This window comes from Schistocerca gregaria, chromosome 4 (genome assembly GCF_023897955.1).
Source record: "Schistocerca gregaria isolate iqSchGreg1 chromosome 4, iqSchGreg1.2, whole genome shotgun sequence".
NCBI classification, from domain to species: Eukaryota; Metazoa; Arthropoda; class Insecta; order Orthoptera; family Acrididae; genus Schistocerca; species Schistocerca gregaria.
This window is the reverse complement of record NC_064923.1, coordinates 317006774-317029709: the sequence shown is the minus strand read 5'-3', so window position 1 is coordinate 317029709 and position 22936 is coordinate 317006774. Positions and strand designations below refer to the sequence as shown.

Sequence of the window (22936 nt, the reverse complement as noted above, 5' to 3'; positions counted from 1 at the left end):
CATAATGTTCAATATCTTATGACAATATCTCCAGCCACTTAAAAACTGTAATTTTACTTTCAAAATTTAATCCTGTTCAAGGTTTGGATAGTGGATTCAGTTCAGATAATGAGAGTACTATAATCATACTAACAAATTCATATGCCAGTTTTTGTCTACTTACAAACTCCAAAATAATCTGCAGTGCGTTATTTTAAACAGCTCGTGTTTCAGTCAAAATTCCCTCATTTTTAATCACATGAATAAATTGCAGCAGTAAAAAACAAGCTTCATTCTTTTTCATAACCAGTGTAAATATTATTCTCTTTTACCCTGTGATGAAACCATGGCCAAATGTCACTTGGCTGGCTCAACAGCTGGATTTTATCAGTTCATCATCTCCCTTCTGAAGCTCCTTTCCTTATCATGCCAGCACATTTGTGGTTGAAATCGGCTCCTGAATTGCCAGAAAACCACTATGTTTCAAGGTTATATGTAAATAAGAAGGCTGTCCTTAAGGAATGTCTTTACATCCTAAGTGTATGGGTTTACACCACCTTGAATTCCAGAAGCTTCAAGTGTTGATGGTGTTGACTAGTCTATTATGGAAGTGGCTGACATACTTAGCACATAAGCTCTAGAAATATGACTGGGTCAAATGTAAATATCCCTGTAGCTTGGGACCCAGTAAGTGCTTTTTTTATGCTCCTATGAGACAGACCTCCTGGAAAAGCTTTGCAGTTTGGTAAATTGAGACTATTCTCCCTGGGTTGTTCTTCAGCTACTTTATTATTTTATGACTGTGTTATGAATCAAGTGGACGAAAGAATGTAGAGTCCAATGACCGAAGCCATTGGATACAATGCGATGGCAGAGACAACAAAACAAATAGATTTTCTTTAGCCCATGTTTCTGGAATTTCACCTGTTTCATCTTGCTTGCACAATACACGTGGGCACACATGCGCTTGCTCGTGCTTGTGCACTCTAGCTGGAAAAGGATTTACTCTGAAAGCCAGCAAGTTTTCTTCTGTTTCGTGTGTTCCCATCAACGACTTGATGCTTCTGCTATTTTTCAAGTGGTCTCCTTCACTTCTAAATAATTTACATTCTACCAGAATTTTACTATTTATGTAGCCTTTCTTACTATTCCATGTTGTTTGCAAAACAGAAAATATATTCTGTGCTCCTCTTTCACTAGCTCATCACCTGTAACTAAGTAAACTTTTATGTGCAATGCTTCCACGTCATCTGTTTCCTAATTAATTATGTGATTCTACCTATTTTATTTATTCAGTTATTTACGTTAACACATTTAGGATGCACTGGTGAATGTACTTCAGCTTTCTCATGATTGACATATTTGAAACACGTAACAGTAATGACTTTATATGAACATTTATTATTACTTTACTATAACAATTTAATGCAAAACAGTTACGAATGGAAAGGGAACAAATCAACAGAAAAATAACAAGGTAAATAAAAGGAGTAAACGAGCACAGAATATACTGAGTAAAAATTATGAATCTTCAATTTCAATTGGGCGCAGGAGCTAACAGGAAACTATAGGTTTTTACCATTATTCCACGAGGTACGGTAGGTTATTCCATAATTTAATACTTGTGATGTACAATTACTTGGCATAAAATTCTGGGGCATGGGGAGGGCAGAAAATAATTTGTACCATAAGTATCAAGTACATCATCAATGTAGTCATGAAAAAATGTAATCTTAGGACAAACATGTGAGGCTGTTCTCCCTGAAGAGACACTGGAACAAGCATAGCGAGCGATAAACCTCAATTCAGCTCACAGAAAACCTGAGTAACTGTCTGCAGGCAATGGTTACATGATTGCAGATAGATGCATTCTTTACATATCATACAATAATGTAAAATGAGATCAGGAGTATAACAGTAATTAATACATATAATATTACTTCCTGAACCATTTTGGATAGGGAGGATAAGAATAGTTCTATTACAAGATCTTCTAAAAAGTACGATTTTCCATCTCTTCATAGAATCTTTTGCATTGCACTCATTACATACTGAAGGTAACCTATAACAAATTGCAATATATACAGGGTGGATGACCCAAAACATGCACCACAAATATTTTGATAATGGAAGGCACCACTGATATGCAGATTTCACAAAATGTAATAGTAGGTAGGGGGTTGGGCTATACAGCCCATACATAGAGAGTTACGAATTTAAAATGTGTATTTATTTAGGACAGGTACAAATATTTCTATGAAACAATGGCTACTGACAGTCCACAATCAAAGTCAGCTAAATTACAATGTCAGTGGTGTTTGTTACAGGAGTCTAGTGCAAGCAGTTTACAAGATATCATAATTTGAACATTGTAAACACTGGCAGTTGTTTGTTTCATGTTGTAGCACAAATGAATGCAATTTTCACATGGGTGCTGCCTTACACAGAAGTTAATAAGTCTCCAGAGGTGTTGTGTTGTTAAATGGGACATTGCCTAGGACAAATGAAAGAAACAAAGATAATTGCAGTATCTCTGTGTTCAAATTGAAAACAATCAGCGTCAATACAAGCTTGTAGTCTGCCATGCAACAATTGCTGTACGCTTTCTAGCATTTCAGTAGAAATTGCAGTGCAGGCATCAGTAATACACTGTTTCATATCATCTTTAATTGCTTGAAGAGGTCAGTGTCTATTGGGATACCTTTGGGCATACAGGGTACACAAACAAACGGCATACTTCCTGTATTCACCATGAAGCATGAGCATGTTCGCCTTTTTTGCATTAGGATCTTCTAAGCACATGCTACTTCGTCCACAACTGTCAGAGTTTAGAATGTTCACAGTATGGTAACTTGTAAACTACATGCACTAACTCCCTGCAACAAGCACCAGTGACATTCTCATTTGCACCACTTTTAGGAATTTACTGTCAATAGCCATTGTCCCATTTAAAAATTTGTAACTGTTATTAAAAAAAACTGCATGTTTGTCCATGTCCCAAAATCAGTGTATTGGCTACAAATACGTGCCCTTGTTTGCAAATCCAGTTCTGTGAAAACCACGTAATGATAGTGCTTCCTTATCCAAACTATTCGTGGTGCAAGTGTAGGTTGATTCACTTCTTGTATCTCCTGTTATGCCATCCAAAGAGTGAGGTGCCAAAGAAAGGTTGGTATCCCACAACTTAACCCCAAGAATAGATAGCAGCTGTGAGTTGCTTCAATGAATGAGCGACACAGGGGTAGCCACGCCCACAAACTTTTTCTACGCAGCTGCAATGTCTTCATCTACTTACAGCTGAGCACAGTACTGCACAGCCCAGTCCACGATCATCAAGTAAAGTAATAGCATGATCTTCTAGTAGGCCAGCTGTGTAATCAATGTCTTAGACACAATTATAAGTGAAGTTATGTCAAGTGTATTTCAAGTGAAAAGATTTCAAGTGAAAAAACTTGTGGTTTGTCCGTATCAAGTGATATGTTAATGTTCAGAGCCAGTTGTAAATACTCACGACAGTTTTGTGGAAATGGACTATACAAAATTAAGTAAAGCTTCTTATCTACGTCTTGCTTCTATTACACCTACTATACACAGCAGCTGAGTCCTACAGTACATCCTATTACTAAAATAAAAATCACATTTGTAAAATAATCAGCTTTGCATCCATATGATTACAATATGCAATATAAAAAAATTTATTTATAATGTACTATACAATAAAAAAGTTATAAAGCCATTACAAAATATAACAACATTAACCATTAAAGCAGCTGGTATTTTATACCATTCAATATGAAACATTATGTATTTGATATTTTATATCATGACAATACGAATCTTATTGTCACTCCACTGCTTTATTTGTTCATCAGCTAGCTTGAAATACATCCTGCTGATGCCTCTGTAGATGTGTGGAATGACATTCTTTACTTTTAATACTCACTTTTGTAAAAAATACATATTCAAAACTGAGTTTTGAAATGAATTAATAACGAGTTAAAACAATTCGAAAATTCTCTGTAATGAGATGATCATCTTGAAATATTATTACAATATTGACTTCAAAATCTGAAAAAGAAACAAAGAATTAATATTTATGTAACTCTAAGAAAACACATTAAATAAAGTTGCAGTTCTCTTACTATCACATAAAGCGCTTACAATGTATTAATTATTCTTACAATTATCCAAGCTAATCTATCAATTTTCTGTGAAATATGAAAACATATGCAAGTATCAGAGACAAACTTTTGATATGAGAAAGAGAAAATTCAGGAATGACAAAGATTCACAGCAAGGACTTACACAAGCAGCAAGACTTACACATTAGAACAATCATCACTTTGGTGAATGGATGTCTAAGACAACTATTTTGCATCTTCAGCTTTTAGAAAAATGTGCATGCTTTTAAAAGAAATTAGTCTTTAATTTTCTTCTACTTTATTTTAAACAAAATATCTTATGTTTTTTGTTGATCTCCACTTGGCGCTTCTGGCTTCACATTTAAGATTAGTGATATACGTCATAGCTGTTACTATAGTTACAAAGTTTTAATATTTATTATTTTGCAGAACAAAAAGAACTCAATAAAGTAATGTTACATGAAATAAACTGTAAGTTCTTGTCTGGCAATCAACTGCTTCCAGTCACTATTGACTGGTGTACGGTATATTCACTAATTCTTCTAATAAATCAAGTCATGTCTTACTGATATTCTTACAATGGACAGAGAGATTAATGAGTATGATGTCACGAGACTATTTATCATATGCTCAGAATATAATGGGAAGATTGTTAAGTTTTTCTATTTTCTGGATCTGAACTGGCAAGTCGTGTCCAACATGCCACGTTTCAAACTGGATTCCAACCAAAAAACACTGAAAGTTTGTTACAATTTCTAAAGCAATAAACTGCTGCTTTTGTGTGTGTATACACTTGTTTAGATCTGGAATCAACATGAACGTGACAACTAAAAATTTATATTCCAAATTCAGTACGTGTTTGAAATTTGTTTTGGTTTGTAGATGAAACTGTTGCACGTAGGCACGTAATGGAAAATAGCAAAATAAAAACTGAAATTTCTCATTCTATAACAGAAACACATCTACATTTACATCTACACCCTGCATACCACTGTAAAGTGCATGACAGAGGGTGCAACACACTGTACCCATTCCATTCACATATGGAGAACAGGAAAAATCATTGTATAAATGCCTCTGTGCATGCTGTAATTACTGATAATCTAAGTTTGTCCTCACATTCCCTATGGGAGCAATATGTATGGGGTTGTGGTGTATTCCTAGAGTCATCATTTAAAGTCGGTTCTTGAAATTTTGTTACCAGAATTTCTCAAGCGTATCCATCTATCTTTAAGAGTCTGCCAGTTCAGTCCTTTTAACAACTCTGTGATGCACAAAAGCAAAACGAGGATAATGGAATGTAGTCGAATTAAGTCGAGTGATGCTGAGGGAATTAGATTAGGAAATGAGACACATTAAGTAGTAAAGGAGTTTTGCTCCTTGGGGGCAAAATAACTGATGATGGTCGAAGTAGAGAGGATATAAAATGTAGACTGGCAATGGCAAGGAAAGTGTTTCTGAAGAAGAGAAATTTGTTAACATCGAGTATAGATTTAAGTGTCAGGAAGTCGTTTCTGAAAGTATTTGTACGGAGTGTAGCCATGTATGGAAGTGAAACACCGACGATAAATAGTTTGGACGAGAAGAGAATAGAACCTTTCGAAATGTGGTGCTACAGAAGAATGCTGAAGATTAGATGGGTAGATCACATAACTAATGAGGAGGTATTGAAAAGAATTGGGGAGAAGAGGAATTTGTGGGACAACTTGACAAGAAGAAGGGACCGGTTGGTAGGACATGTTCCGAGGCATCAAGGGATCACAAATTTAGCATTGGAGGGCAGCGTGGAGGGTAAAAATCATAGAGGGAGACCAAGAGATGAATATACTAAGCAGATTCAGAAGGATGTAAGTTGCAGTAAGTACTTGGAGATGAAGAAGCTTGCACAGGATAGAGTAGCATGGAGAGCTGCATCAAACCAGTCTCAGGACTGAAGACGACAACGACGACGACGACGACGACAACAACAACGACGACGACGACGACAACAACAACGTGATGCTCTCCAATGTGTCAAACAAATCTATGATCTTTGATGATCCCATTCCCTGAATACATTCAATATCCTCTTCTACTCCTATCTGGAATGGGTTCCACACACTTGAGCAATATTTTAGGATGGGTTAAATGAGCAGTTTGTATGCAATCTCCTTTACATATTTACTGCATTTCCCTAGTATCCTATCAATAAACTGAAGTCTGCTATCTGCTTTACCCATGACTGAGCCTATGTCAACATTCAATTTTGTGTCCCTACTAAGTGTTACACCCAGGTATTCGTATAAGTTTACAGGTTCCACCTGTAAATCACTGATATTATATTCATAAGATACTATGTTTGTTTCTATCTTTTTTTTTTCATTTTGTTAAGAGCACAATTTTATATTTCAGAACATTTAAGGCATGTTGACAATTTTGCACTAGTTTGAAATCTTATGAAGGCCTGACTGAATATTTGTGCAGCTCCTTTCAGACTATATGCCACTGCAGATAACTGCAAAATCTACAAGAAGTCTGAGGTTATTACTAATATTGTCCATAAGATCATTACTATACAATATAAACAGCAAAGCACGCTACACACTTCCTTGGGCTACACCTTAAGTACCTCTCCATCCAGGACAACATGATGTTTCCACCCTACCAAGAAATCCTCAATCCAGACACAAATTTATTCTGATACCACACCATGACTGTACTTTTGATAACAAGTATAGGTGAGATACTGAGTCAAACATTTTTTGGAAATCGTGAAATACTGCATCTACCTGACTGCTGTGATCCACTACTTTCAGCATGTTGTGAGAAAAGTGCAAATTGTGTTTCACATGATACACTTAATTTTCATTTGGCAGGCAAATTATGTAGAATTGGATGAAAAAAAATATTTTACTTATGTTGCAGCAGGGTTAAATTCAGTCATAATATGATGTAAGGTCTGTTCTCTTTGTTAGTTTCAGATTTGTTTATAACTTCATCACTAGTATCTCACTCTATAGTAGGGCACAACATGTAATAAAACTTTCCGACACTAAAACTGTTGCTAAGCCTACACTCTTAACACACAAAAATCTGAAGATGTGGAATAAAGTTAAAAATCAGTTACAGCCCTACGCTTTCTGTGAAATTTTGACTACATATGTAATAAGCTGTCTGTACTCCATTTTACATCACATCTGAAGTGACAGTGACTGCAAGTTCTATTACAATTTTGTTATTTCTACATACAGTGTATTAAAACATGATAAGTTCCTCACCAAGCCATATGGACTCTTACATCTCTTATGTAACATTTCCAAGCACAGATTTCAGAATGGATCTTCTACATCATGATTTAAAAAAATTAAATGTCATATGACATTGCTGGTTGGAATATCCCCACAGTTGGAATTCAGCTGCCTAATGGAAAGGGTATGAGTTGTGTTATATGTGTATTTGTTGAGTGTAGGTGAGTGTAACTGATGCATATACAATGAAGTGTTACTTTTTTGTTGTTGTTGATGATGATGATGATGAGAGAAGGGAGAGGGTGGCACCCAGTGGTAACAAATAGTTTACCCCCTCAAATAGCATCAAGAGGGCCATTGAATTTTACATCCCCATCTGATGGGTGAATCATCACCAACAATGCCACACGTCCTCACTTCATGAGACACTGCAGACAGACACTAGCACCTCTCCTTGCCTTGCTGGTCAAACACTTGCAGAGAGAATTTCATTTACTCCCAGGATTAGAAGTGGGTTACCTCAGAGTCGAGTGCCACTGTGTAAACATACTTTAATGGCTTTGGCTACAGAGATCAGTGATATTGTGACTGTGCAATGTTGTATGACTTGGGGACACACATAAATAACTGATAATTTGCTGATAACAGGGGAATGGTTGAATCTCCTGCATATGCGTAAACCCACATTTTCTTTTATTTTTTGTCTTTTACAACTACATCACAGATATCACTGCTGATTCAATGCATTCAGCACATTCACTTTGTGGCACCTGATTCAAGAAATTGAGTAATTCAGTTCATTATTTATTAGTCTCTTAACAAATTATACATCCATTTTATTGCACCCCTAACCTACTTGCTACATTTGACTAACCTTGCCCAAGAGTTTTCATCGTACGTTACATCTTTTGCAATGAAAGTGGAAAAGATATATTGCCACTTACTGTAAAGCAGACAAGTCAAGTTGCAGACAGGCACGATTAAAAGACACTCAAATATAGCTTTCAGCCACAGCCTTCATTTGTCAAGAGAGAAACACACACAACATTCACACCTCAAGCACACATGACCGTCAACTTCAGCATCTCCAGTATTTTCAGCCCGAGGTGCTGGAGTTGGTGGTCATGTGTCACGCATGCATACTTCTCTCTCTCTCTCTCTCTCTCTCTCTCTCTCTCTCTCTCCCCTGATGAAGGCTGTGGCCAAAAGCTATATGTGAGTGTCGTTTAATCATGCCTGTCTGCAACCTGACATGTCTTCTTTATGGTAAGTAGCAGTCTATTTTTCCACATTGTTGATATTCCTACCTGGAATTTCCATTGTTTGATATTTCTTTTTACTGCAGATATGTTGCACTTCTTATCCTTTCTTCATCCTCTGAACAATTTAATGAATTAGAATTCTCTCCTTAGCTGACCGTTTCACTTTCCCAAGAAAAGTAAGCACAAGAAAAACATACATCTGAGTTTCCTTGTTTCTTTGGTCTACAACTGAAACTTCTGATAGGCCGAGATTTTCCTGCAGATACAATTTTTATTGTAAAATGCATAGTAATACTTTCTTTTAATTTTTTATTATACTTACCCACTTTAAAATTGCTTGTTGCTAGTGTTGGGCACGTGAATAGTCTTGGAAAAATCATGTATATGGGAATAGCCAAACCACAGGGTACATTTCCTTCCCCTATCTGGATATTCTGGATTTCTGTTGCTGTGAATAAAATAAGTACATCATTATTTCACTAAAGTACAGTCCATCAGATACATCAGAACTTATCTTTAAAACACCTATTTTTGGAAAATACTGATATATCACACAAACAAAAGTTGGGTTCAAATTAATGATATGTTGCACAAAAGTTGGGCATACAAGAGGGGAAAAAAAACTCACAGATTTAGCTTGATTTTGGACAGAGTGTAAATGAGGAAATTTCACTAAAATAATTCTTCATGAACAATGGCAATCATTTTGCAACATTCTCATTCAATTGTCCATTGTCCGAACAGTTCTTTTTCATGATACTGCTACAGCACTAGAAAACACTGGCTATTATAAATAGCCTATAATAATGGCATTTTTCAAAAATTCAATGGCATCATCATGAGGGCATTTCTGCAAATAACTTATACCCTCTACTTGAAGATATCCTTGGTTCTAACCATCTGATCACATATGAGGGCATGTTTCTTTAGTATAAGACTGACCAGCTTGAGTGTCACTTTACCTCTACACCATTCAGTTGAAGCAACAGTATTCTTTCTCTCATCTCTGGCGCTTATATCATTGTCACTTCATCACATTTATTTATGTACTCAAGTCTGAGGCACAGTCATAGGATCCTATAAACCTATAATTTCTGGTAAGGAAATAAAAGCTGTTTATACATATACACAATACAAAATTGAAATCAAACAATCTCTGCCCAGAAATGAGCAACCACTACAGCATTTTCATGTATTTTTAACAACTTCTTCTCATTGCAAGAACCAGGACAACATAAACACTGACACAGATGTTTCATTGTCTGCAATTCTACACATTCACACAGTTTCATCCCTTATGAGTATCCCCATATCATTAGGTTGTCCTTCGACGCTTTCATAATCTCTTTAGGGATCACCACGTGGTCCAGGCTGGTAAGCATTTTGTTGACTTTGCTTGACTGCTTGGATGATGAGTTATTTTGACTGCCCACAGCTTTTCTCTGGCTTTCTTGGTTGTTTTTAGCACAGATGTTGATTATAAAAAGCTCTTCCAACACTGGAATCAAGGTCTTTGTGGAGTACGTAAGGAAATAGAACAGAACGGAAGTTTACTGTCTCATAACATCTAGTATTCAAGTCATTGGCTTAATGTACAGGATACTCGTCAAAACACAAAAATTGGTTTTGCTAGTTTTCTTATAATATCATTAATACAATATACTGTACTGGAAGTGTAATTAATATGCAACTAATATTTTTTCTTAAAAAGTAACAAACTTTTAAAAATTAACAGTCCTAAGTACTTGCTCTCTCCTTCATATCCATATAGTGTGAAGTTTGAGCATAAAGTTTTAAATGATAGGTGGGCAGCATAAAATTATTTTGATTTCTGGTGTTGTAGTGTTGCTGAAAATGATTTGCTACAAATAAATTTGGATTACTGCATACAAAGATGATCAGCTCATAGATGTTCAGTGAGGGAACACTTAGTATACTTAGATTTTCTGAGTAGGTGACACAATTCCCTTCACCCTACATTGAGCACATTTTTAGTGATGGTTTTCTGAAGTATTAATATCTTACACATATGGTTTGAGTTATCCCAAATTCCAATTCTGTACCTTATTACTGACTTTTAAATGGCTCTGATATACTATTTTTATTTATTATGCCCATAATGGTAGCACTGTACAATATCCTTTATGCATTCTTCTGCTGAATAGTAACATTTCTACACTAGTTTCTCATATAAGCAAATGCTATGCTATTTAATTTATTTGCAAGGTAATGTAATGTGAGCCTCAAGATGGATTTTTATCCAGTTGCATTCCTGGGAACTTCAATCATCCAGCTTTCTGAAAATCTTTGGTTTTGTAATTCATTTGATCATCATTTCATTTTGCTTGTTTTGTTTTAGACTGCATTGACTGAGTCTTTTCATGTTTAATTTTAACCCATTTAAATCAAACAATGTTTCTGATTTTTCTGAAGAATTAGATCAGTATTGTTACTTTCAATAATTACACATATTTTACCTGCACATAAAACTGATGGACACTCAATATTAAGTGGCAGACCATTAATGTGAAACAGAACCATGGGGTATTCCTTGTGAAATGGTTTTCCATTCTGAAGTATACTGCCCTCTCTCTGAGTGGTTCACACTATAAAAGGCCTTTCATAGGCCACAAAAAATTCCTGTGCCATGCAGTAAGTTGTCTAGAGAGGACCTAATTTTATCTACAAAAAGGTTTACAGCAGATACTGTAGTTTTGCCTTTTTGAAATCCATACTGATTTTTTATATTATTTTAAATTTTTTATGAACTTTTGAATTTGTATTGTGACTACATTTTCAAATATTTTAAATGATGGAATAAGAGAGATTGCACAATAGTTTCGCTTATGTTTCTTCATGCTTACATATGTAAGTGGGTCTAGTAAATAATAATCTTGAAGACATTGGTTAACTATTGTAGAGTGTAGTGGTGCAATTATTTTAGAGACTGTTTTTAACACTTTTGCTGGTATCTCATCCCACCCATCCCATCCTGCTGATGTTTTATTTTTAGTGATAGTATCACATTTTCTATATCTTTTATAGTAGTTCTGTTGAATGTATTGAAAAGTTCAGCTTCAAATTGCTCAGTGTTAAAGATATTGACACTTTCTGGGTAATTTTCTATGTTGGTGTTTGATTTGTTTATGGTTATAAAGAATTTATTAAATAATTCTGAAACTGGAGCAGGATTTAAAATAGTTTTCACCACTATCTGGATTTCAGAAATACCATGGCCTCTAGCTGTGGCACTTGTTTCAGCTTTGATCAATGGTCTTCACAACTTTTTTAAAAGTATTTTTGTAATCTTTTACACAGCTAACAAAATCAGTACTTTTGTTATGTTTTAGTCCCGTACTTAGCCATCTTTTTCTTGCAATAGAGACTTTTATTTCTTCATTAATCCATTTTACTTTATTTTTGTTCAGATGTTACTCATTTTCTTTGTGATATATAATACACAGACATCAGTCAGTGTCTTCAGGCTAAGGAATGGTTAAACTGTGCTCAGATCTCAGTCGACAACTCATTTTGAAGTTTGGATTGTAATCAGCCAAAAAATTAATTCCCAAAAATATATATTGAGTCTCCAACTAATACTGGAATCTTGATTGCTACTGTTTCTGTTAGTTTTTGTTATTGTGTAATAATTTACCACCATTAGTCATTACAGTTGTTAGAAGTTTTCCTATCTTTGTATTTGGATGGACTTCAGTTTTGAAAATTATTGTCCTTACAGTTGTTTATTCAATTCTTTAAATCCAGACTACAATTCTAGAGAGATATGACAACTAAATTCCACAAACAAACTGGTAAAAGCCCCCACTTCAAAGGCTGTAAATAATGAATCTTCTAACATTTAGTTAATCTACTCTATGAGACAGAAAATCAACAATGATATCTATTTTGTGTTTTTTTTTTTTTTTTTTTTTTGTTGAGGTCCTGAAAAGCCACATTTGGTTTATTTTGATCTATTGGGGATATAAATGCAAAAATAATGCTTCACATTCTAAATGCTGAAACTTACCATCTCTTGCATATCCCTCAGCACATCCACATGTTTCTACACGCACCAACTGCAGTTCCACAGACTTGATAGGTACTTCACAGTGTTCCACTACAAGCTGCAAGCAGTAATAATCACATAATGTACTGGAGCACATCTGTACTTCAAGTAATGGGTACATGTATTACACATAATACATTATTACAAAATATGGAAAACAATTATTTGTATACAAAATAAATTTAGCTAGCATTTCACTGTCATTCGTGGAGGGAGATGGCGCATATATCATGCACTTCAGGGCTTCCTGCCATTTCAGCAGCAATAGAACAACAGATGATTGAGCATCATGTGTTCATTTACAACATTTTTCTCTTAAATGTAGAGCCTATCATTGCAACACCACAGATATTTCACTGCCATTTTAATCGAATAGCTCCAAGTTGTAATACAATCCTACCATAAGAAAAACATGAAAAATTATTAAAAAGAAACCACCAGGTCCTGATAAAAAGAACAATACCTTAAAATATCACTGGTGTGAGAGAAGCAATCATCGAGAGACTGAGAGGGTCCAGACATCGATATATGCACACTGTCTATAGCTGAGCAGTGGATCTGTTATAAAAATGTCATGCCTGGATTAAAAATTAAATCCACATAAAATGCTTGTTGTTCATGAGAACAAAGATTGGGTCTTTTAGCAATGAGAAGACTTCAATGCATGTACACAAGTGCTCTTTGAGGAGGATTCAAATGCAATAGTGTATTTGAGCAACGTGGGGAATCTTCATTTAAATGGGTCAGTTAACAGGCACAGTTATCACTTTTGGGCCTCTGGACACACTGTGTGATGCACCATAGCTCCTATTGGTGTAATCATATCTTATTTTTTTGAGGACCATGGTGTAATAGTGACAGCTGCCAAAATTGTGGAGACAAGAGATCAATATCAGGAACTTTAATTTTAAACAGAACAGTGCAACATCACACACTGCAAATGCATCCATGGCAGTTGTGGGGAACATTTTCCCTGTAAGCCTCATTTCTCATTTCAGTGACATGCTGCAGCCTTGATGATCATCAGACTTGCCTGCTTGTGACTTCATCTGGTGGGGGTATCTGAAAGAAACAGATTAGAAGTAATGACCTTCACAAGGGACGACTGCTGCTACTGCAGACACCACCACCTGAAACAGAAGTCAGCACTTCTAACTTTTGAAATAAAGGTTCCTTCTTCAGGAAGAAAAGGAACTGATTAGGGAATATTGGAAGAAAGGGGGTGGTAGGCCACTCTGGCTGTAGTCAGAGAAGAGGAAAGGCATCAAAAAGAGTAAGTGGTCGACTATAGTATAAGTTAGCAATCACTGTGACAGCTTCAGTTCAGTGATGAGAGAAGGGACAGCATGTAAGTAAAGATGAATTCAAAAACTGGACAAGTAGGACTCATGGTCTGAAGGTTCTGTGCAAACTTGATTATATATATAGATAATAATGATAACAACAATAACAACAACAATAATAATAATATTGTGTGGATCAATGACCTTTGGGAACTTTCAGGAGACCTATAGTTTAAAAAGGAATCAAAACCCCATGTCCCTTCTGGCAACTCCTCACATTGTTTAGAGGAGAAGGCAAGGTTAAAACGAAAACTGAAAAATCCATAGCCTGACCAAGATTTAATCACTTGACCTCTTGGTTTTCCAACATGCACCTTACTGCTAAACCATTAGGACAACATGTACGTAGCTAGTTCAGCTATAGGTTTCGATGAGGGAGTTCATGAGTACCAATATCATGACATATATGGTCTATCAAAATATGTGACATGTATGGCCATATACTTTGACTGCATTACTGAAAAGCCCAAATTATTTACACTGCTCAAGGACCACAGACATTCATATTTTACATAATTTCAACTAGATACCTCTACCTGTTCTTCGAAAATAGGACTCTTAACAGACATACAATAAATACAAGGAGAAAAAATGTTATATGATATAATTACAAATTACAGTTTTCATATTTTTTCATTTACTTGTACTGTAATATCTTGGTTCTTGTCAAATTTTATGATTCTAAGTCAATGGGAACTACCCCACAGGTTTTGAAGAGTACGTTTGAGAGTATCGAAATGTGTGAAATAAATGGCCAAAATCTTTTGATTGCACTGACTAAGAAGCTTAAATTTTTCATATCGCCAAGGGACTGTAGACCTTAGTGAACGACATAACTTTCAGCTTGATACTTTCCCCATTCCTGAGAAAAAGGGATGTAACTGTAGGACAGACAGAAGACAGGTGGACAACAAGGTGATCATATAAGGGTTCCACTTTTTCAATTGAGGTACAGAATCCTCAAAAGGAAGAGAAAATGCAAAGTGAAGCAAATTATGTAATAAATGAATAGGAAGTAGGGGGAAGAAAAAAAGTGGTTCAAATTTTCAAATGTGTGAAATCTTATGGGACTTAACTGCTAAGGTCATCAGTCCCTAAGCTTACACACTGCTTAACCTAAATTACCCTAAGGACAAACACACACACACCCATGCCCAAGGGAGGACTCGAACCTCCACTGGGGCCAGCCGCACAGTCCATGACTGCAACATCCTAGACCGCTTGGCTAATCCCGCATGGAAGGAAAAGTGGGGGAGGGAGAAAGATGAGTTACACAGAAGGGGGAAAGGGACAAGTACGTAAATAACAAAGGTAAATAAGTTATGTCAGACACCATATTGGAAAGAGAGAAGGAGAAAAGGAGGCAATGATGAATGAAGTTTCTCTTCCTATTCTAATCCATTTCTAGTTCCCACTCTGTACCATCTGTTATTCCTGAACTTAAGCTGTCATATTAATAAATGCATTATTTTTGAATGTTTACTCTGGCACATCTTTCTTCACCTTTGCCTAGGTTCTTCTTCATTCCTTCCCTACATATTGTTTATTAGAAATTACTTCACCTGTTTATTAATGCCTTCCCCCTATCTCCAACATATGTGATGAAACCTCTTCTTCCTCTCAACTCCCCACCCTCCCCGCAGTTTAACTTATGTTCAATTTCTCTCTATTCCATTACTATACAGTTAATTTCACTTTCCATTTTCTCTCACTCATCTAATCCATCTTTAGTTCGTACTCTGTCTCTTGTATCACCTGTTTCATTCTTCACTTTTGTCTCCTTAGCCTAAGAATACTAGGTCCCCATTTACAACTTCCCTTACCTATTCCTCTTTCCTAGTTACATTTCTGAAAATTAGAAGTGATGCCTTTTATTTTGAGTGTTGTGTTGGCAATGCAGGGAATTGTGATGAGGTAAGTAGTGATGGCACTTCTTTCTCTTGTGATTTTAAGTTTACTTAAATGAATTTTCCTTTTAGTGTAATTAATAAACTGTTTCTTCACATCACTTATGGACTTAGAAAAAAAAAAAACTTTTTATAATCTAATATGTTTCAATTTCTACGAAAAATGCCAGTAAATTACAGTGACATATGAGTAATTTACGAAACACATGTGAGAGCAATAAAAGTGAAATATCAGAGAGAAGTTTATAATAACATGGCATGATGAGATGAATTTGTACATCAAGCAAACAGTGAAGAATTTTTTAAAAAAATGAAAAAGAGGAATAACATTTCAAGCCAAAGAGCTGCCAAAATGCACACACATCATAGCTATTCCATTCAAAATTGATGAAGGTTTGTAAGCCTTGTTGAAAAAAAATGAATAAAATGCTTAGCACAGAGTACAACTTACAGATTTTTTTAAAAAAGTAAGGCGAAGATAACAATGATAGAACCAAGGAGAATAGCAACTTGCTTAGTATAGAAGGCACAGAAGGAATTCTCTTATCAAGGAAGCATGATTACACGGCTTTCACCCACAAGAAATATTTATATGGAGTTGAAGACATAGTACCTGAAAACATGGGAAGGAAAACATGGATTGTGGCAGATCCAGACAATAATGAAGTAGAAATACAAGCAACTAACTTTAAAATTTAAGTAGACGATAAGGTGTGACATGAGAGGTTCTTATAAAATAGACAAGGGAGGAAAAGTCTTAGAGAAGAAGGTTTAAGTTAATGGGTCATGCGCAACAGCAACCAGAAAAGTTAAATGGCACTGGAATGACAAGCAAAGGCGGGCATTTATAAGCTGAGAAAGATTAGTAGCTGGATAATGGATTATAGAGGATTTGGACACAGCAGATGCACAGAGATTAAAGCATTGACTGAATATAATAAGAAAGAGGAAACACTTTTTATTTCTTCCGAATCTATTCTTCTCTACTCTCCTCAGAAGGAACTATTAGGTCCAAATGCTAGGATAGTGCCACTGTTTGGTTGCTAAATTCAACTACATCACTGGTGAAAGCTGCCCTTCCTGGGCACAGACAAAAGTGCATGTTACCGGAGGAGTCTGGTCGTGGCAGCCAGAGATGGTGGTCATGTGTTTGCGAGTTCTGTTTGCATGAGAGACTGACACACACACACACACACACACACACACACACACACACACACACACACACACACACAGAGAGAGAGAGAGAGAGAGAGAGAGAGAGAGAGAGAGAGAGAGAGAGAGGGGGGGGGGGGGGGGGGGAGTTGTCTCATTCAGAAGAATGCCTTTTGGCCAAAAGCTTACTTAATTGACAGTCTTTTTGTTGTGCCTATCTGTAACTCAACATCTCTGCTATACTATGAGTAGCAATACAACGTTTTCATAATATTGTCATTACTGGAGGACCAGGAATTTAGAAGGACTGTACAATAGTTTGAATCCATTCAGATTGCAATGAATGATAACATTCATTAGAGAATCACTTTTCATTTACAATTTAAGTTAACATTCACAAAAAATATACAGCCTCACATTTAGTGTACAAGGTGTGTGGGTCACAAGCTATGACAGCCAACCGACAGTCTCCATTCACTACTGTTCTGTTCCTTGCAGAGGCAAGTGTACCATTAAGTGGCCCGGAATGGGTGGCCTTTTGGCCATTCTCCCTCAAGCGCAAATAATTCCAGAGTGAGCAGCACTATGCAGTGACCAGGTCAAATGTACCAAACCACTGCCGTAATTTTTATATGTGCATATGAGTAGTACTGATGATATTTCTGCTTAATAATTCAAGCGAGTTCATTTGGCCGCAAGAGGGCTGAGTAGACTCCATTCTGGATCTTCCACCACAAAAATGTCTGAAGTCACTGTGAACTGAATCTAGTATATTCACATTGTATCCACCTAAGTCAACCATTAGATCATGGATTGGAAGTAGTTCAGTTTATTGGCACTGCCAATGAAATAATGTACCAGGGCATTAGCAGACAATCATAACAATATGACCTCTAAGTGCACATCATACTTAGCTGAATCTTTTAAGTAACTTATTTGGATGTCTGTTGCTTGATTATTGAAGAGAGTTTGCCAAACAAACCCAAACTAAAAAGGAAAAAGGGAGGGAACCTGCCACAGCTACAAAATCAAACAATGGAAAATCCAGTATTCCGAGAAGGAAAGTTGCTACTCACCATATAGCCTAGTGGAGATGCTGAGTCACACACGCACACAGCAAAAAAGACTCTCACAGTTATAGCTTTCGGCCGTTAAGGCCTTCGTCAACAATAGACATACATATGCACTACACTACCCCCCCTCCACACACACACACACACACACACACACACACACACACACACACACACACATATGGTTGGGATGGTGGAAAGCGAAGTGCAGCAGGTTAGACTGAGGGCAGGGGAGAGGTGCGGGGTGGGGGGAGTAGCGGAAAAGGAGAGAAATGAAAAGACTGGGCATGGTGGTGGAATGACGGCTGTGTAATGCTGGAATGGGAACAGGGAAGGGGCTGGATGGGTGAGGACAGTGACTAACGAAGGTTGAGGCCAGGAGGGTTACGGGAACATAGAATGTATTGCAGGGAAATTTCCAACCTGCACAATTCAGAAAAGCTGGTTTTGGTGGGACGGATTCAAATAGCCCAGGCTGTGACGCAGTCATTGAAATTAAGGATATCATGTTTGGCAGCATGTTCAGCAACAGGGTGGTCTACTTCTTTCTTGGCCACAGTTTGTCGGTGGCCAATCATGCAGATAGACAGGTTGTTGGTTGTCATGCCTACATAGAATGCAGCACAGTGGTTGCAGCTTAGCTTGTAAATCACATGACTGGTTTCACAAATAGCTCTGCCTTTGATGGGATAGGTGATGTTACCGACTGGACTGGAGTAGGTGATGGTGGGAGGACGTATGGGGCAGGTCTTGCATCCAGGATTATGTAATGTCAGCAGACCTAGACCAAGGTCAAGGTCAAATCCCTGTTGGAGTTTTTCTGTGACTTACGTAATGCCTTTGGTCCAGTTGATTTTAAAAACGAAGCTACACGTGTACAAAATTAGAAGAACAGCCCTCAATATCTTAAAGTCATTTCTGTAGAGCAGAAAACAAGCATTGGAAGTGTCATTCAAGCAAGGGCAACATCTATCAAAACTATAAGACATAGAATGCGGTGTGCCACAAGGCAGCATTCTAGGACTCCTCCTAAATGAACTGATTGAACTACAAAAGCAAGATGTAAGAGTGGTCAAAAGCAAAACATTTTTAAGGGTCACTGTAGACAGTTGTTCAGGGTGGAAAGTTCGTATTGCTAACATAAGCAATAAACTTAGCACTGCTGGTTTTGCTTCTCAGACAAATTACACCACTAATGACTGGAAATGATATGTGTGTGGTGCATTTTTCATAATTCAGTTTTATAATGAACTATTTTATAGAAATCTGGAGTCACTGAACTGATGCAATTAAAATATTCAAACTACAAAAGAGAGTATTCATCATAATAGGAAACATAAGAACAAGTGACAGCTGCAATGCAGCATCTATTTTTTAAAATATAAGATTCTACTTTCTATAGTTTGTATATACACAAAATTCTGTTTCTCACTTGGGACGGTAAAGATAAATTCAACAGAAAGAAGGCCATACATCATCACCACCATCACCACCATACTAGAAACTGCATGAAACAAAGAATTCCACAGCATAACACAACTCAACTTCAGAGAAACAATGATTGCATGGCAGGAATGTTGTACAACCGCTAATGCCAAATCAAAAGTTAAATTTGAACTTTTGATGAAACAGCTACTATTAGAAACCCCTTTATATTCAATCAGAGAATTTCTTTCACATGAAATTAACTGAATAAACAGGCAGAGTTATGATGCAAAAATGTACACAGGAAGAGAGAGAAACGAAAATTAAATGGTGTAATTTTTTAAAACTATTACTGTATCTAAATTGTGTAACTTTGGTACAGTATTTTTGTTTTTAAATTTGTATTACTGTAAACAAAACGGAAGTTAGAATGTGTGTACAATATAAGACAGTCTTAGGCATTATATCTAACATGATGTAACCATGGTACAGAATTACAAATATGAAATTTTCTTTCATTTGTGTATTTAGAATATGTATGCCTCATAAAACCTTTTGGCTTACTGTATCTAAAATTATGTAATTATTATGTAAGTTCCCAGAATGAGATTTTCACTCTGCAGTGGAGTGCGCACTGATATGAAACTTCCTGGCAGATTAAAACTGTGTGCCCAACCGAGACTCGAACTGGGGACCTTTGCCAGGAAGTTTCATATCAGTGCACACTCGCTGCAGAGTGAAAATTTCATTCTGGAAACATCCCCCAGGCTGTGGCTAAGCCATGTCTCCGCAGTATCCTTTCTTTCAGGAGTGCTAGTTCTGCAAGGTTCGCAGGAGAGCTTCTGTAAAGTTTGGAAGGTAGGAGACAAGATACTGGCAGAAGTAAAGCTGTGAGTACCGGGCGTGAGTCGTGCTTCGGTAGCTCAGATGGTAGAGCAATTGCCCGCAAAAGGCAAAGGTCCCGAGTTCGAGTCTTGGTCAGGCACACAGTTTTAATCTGCCAGGAAGTTTCATTCTGTAAGTTAACTGAAGAGGTATTTTGGCTAACATTTACTAGTTAGCTAAGCCAATGTGCAGAATGGATCAATACAACTAATGTTCCTTAATGTGTAAAACCGACAAAGCACGTACATGCTTGGACATGCTCCATAGATGTACACCATTAGCTGCTAAACAAATAAATGCCTATATGAAAACCAAGAAATATTGCAAGGAAGTTTTATTTAGCATGTGACTATCAGTGTAGAGAAACATTGGATTGCTGATTGAAAGGGTAGTAGTCAAAACCTACCATTCCTTTTTAACCTTCCCTAATCTAGATCTCTCTCCTTCCCACAGAAGGAACTGCTAGTTCTGAAAGATAGGATAGTGTCAGTTTTATTAGTGCCTGTTAGTAATATTGATACCTCCTGAAGGTAACTAATAGACAGCAATCTTCCTCTCATAATTTTAGAATTTTCTCAACTTACTTTTTTTTATACAATAAGGCATAAATATTGGCCTGAAAGTAGCTCACGATCACAGGTTTATAACAGAATGGAAGCCATATGATGTTAATTTATTTAATGAACTGTATGAAGCAGTATTCTTCAATAGTGTAAAATAATGTGTTTCATATGGTGGGCAACCATCTATCCTTTAAAAATCATCTCAAAAGACTTGCAGTTGTATTCACCATCAACTATATTTATTATTTTGGACAAATCTGAAGATTACCATGAAAATCACATGGAGACGAATTAGGATGTATACATTAACATCACAAGCTACAACAGTGATGTCCATATAGACTTAACTTTCAGGTCCAAGGATTTGAGTTAAGTTCTATATTGTGGTGCAATGATCTGTAAGAGGTTAACTCTAGAATAGGTTAAGCCATGAACAGCAAACATGTAATTTTCATTATTCTTGCAGCTTTTTTCAGGTGATAGACTACCTACATTCAGTCACACCAAAAGTAACAAAGATGTTCTGTAGAAACAAACTCTGAACAGCTCAAACATTAATGCCTATAAATCAAACTAGTAGAGGAAACATTGGTTTCTGAGTATTAGGTGAAAAGGTCTGATGAATTAAATGAGTTCTGTTCAACACTGTCGAAATATTATGATCTTCGCTGCCCTGCCAGAGAAATGAAGAATGTGCACTGTTGATTTATAAAGGAAAAATACAATCAGGCTAAGAAAACATTTAAAAGTTAAATTGAGAACCTTATTAGGCAGATTAAAAACAAAGTAGCAAAGAAATCTGATAATATATGTAAAACATTCTGGTAGCTAACTGATAAATACAGTAAAGGTACTGAGAAGATGAATGTGGAATCATTCAGCACATGACATGACTAAATCCCAAACACTATCTGTAATATTTTTAATAAATATTTCATTTCTCTTATTGACTAACCAACCTGTATTATAAATGCAAAGGTCAAGACCCTATGTCACCACGCTCAATGTACTGATATTGAATTTATGGAGGGGAATGAGAAGAAAATAAGCAAGGTACCACATATGATAAATAAGAAATATTCATTTGGATAGGGGAGCACACTCAGTGCAACTACAAAAGTAAGTGTAAATGGTATCTCGAAATCTCTTATCTATCTGATTAATTGCAGCGAAAAAGTATTGACCTGTTCTAAAAATGAGTGTTGTGAAGCTAGTGTACAAAAAAGGAAGTGAGAAAAATGTATCCAGCTACAGATCAATATCATTAATTTCCAGATTTAGTACAATACTTGGAAGAATTAGCCTGTCATGGTGTACTGCCTTCTTCAAAAAATGAAAACTGCTTATAGATTCTCAGCATGGCTTTGATGACGAATCATGCATAACTCTAACCAAGCACATTGTCTGTTGTACCATAGGGTGCAGACTGCAAGTATATTTCTAGACCTGATAAGGGCTTTTGACTCGGTAACCTGCAGTTTACTTCAAAACTGTTGAATCCACATACCTGCTGAATCATAAGCAATGCACTAAAGTGACTTACAGATTAGATGACAAGATTGTAAACTTTCAACCACCAGTGACACAATAATGTGATGTGTACCACAGAGCTCAATACGTGGTTGCTTTCTCTGCCTCATATACACTAACTGATCAAAAGTATCCACACACCTATACCTATTAGTGCACATTAACATGGGGTGTGTCTACCCTGTGTCTGTGAGACAGCTCACCTTCCACTCGGAACACTTTCAGTGAAGTGTGTGAATGTCTGTGGGGAATTGCAGCCAATTCTTTCTCAAGAGGTGAAGCCTGAGAAAGTTGTGATGTTGGATGTGGGGATCTGTAGTGAAAATGACATTCTTAATGACCAGTCAAATGAAACCCAAACACCTGCTACAACAGGACC

General features: G+C 36.5%; 1 protein-coding gene across 1 annotated transcript in view; it reads right to left on the bottom strand.

Moving 5' to 3' along the window:
* Positions 1–3658: 3658 nt before the first annotated feature.
* Positions 3659–22936, bottom strand: part of LOC126267301 (vacuolar protein sorting-associated protein 26C) — a 29965-nt gene continuing 10687 nt past the window's right edge. The window contains exons 5-7 of the mRNA XM_049972375.1: positions 12638–12734; positions 8933–9058; positions 3659–4047 (exon numbers count right to left, since the gene is read on the bottom strand). Of these exons, the coding sequence (XP_049828332.1) occupies positions 3965–4047; positions 8933–9058; positions 12638–12734 (306 nt within the window). The 3' untranslated portion in view covers positions 3659–3964. The remainder of the gene's footprint in view (positions 4048–8932; positions 9059–12637; positions 12735–22936) is intronic.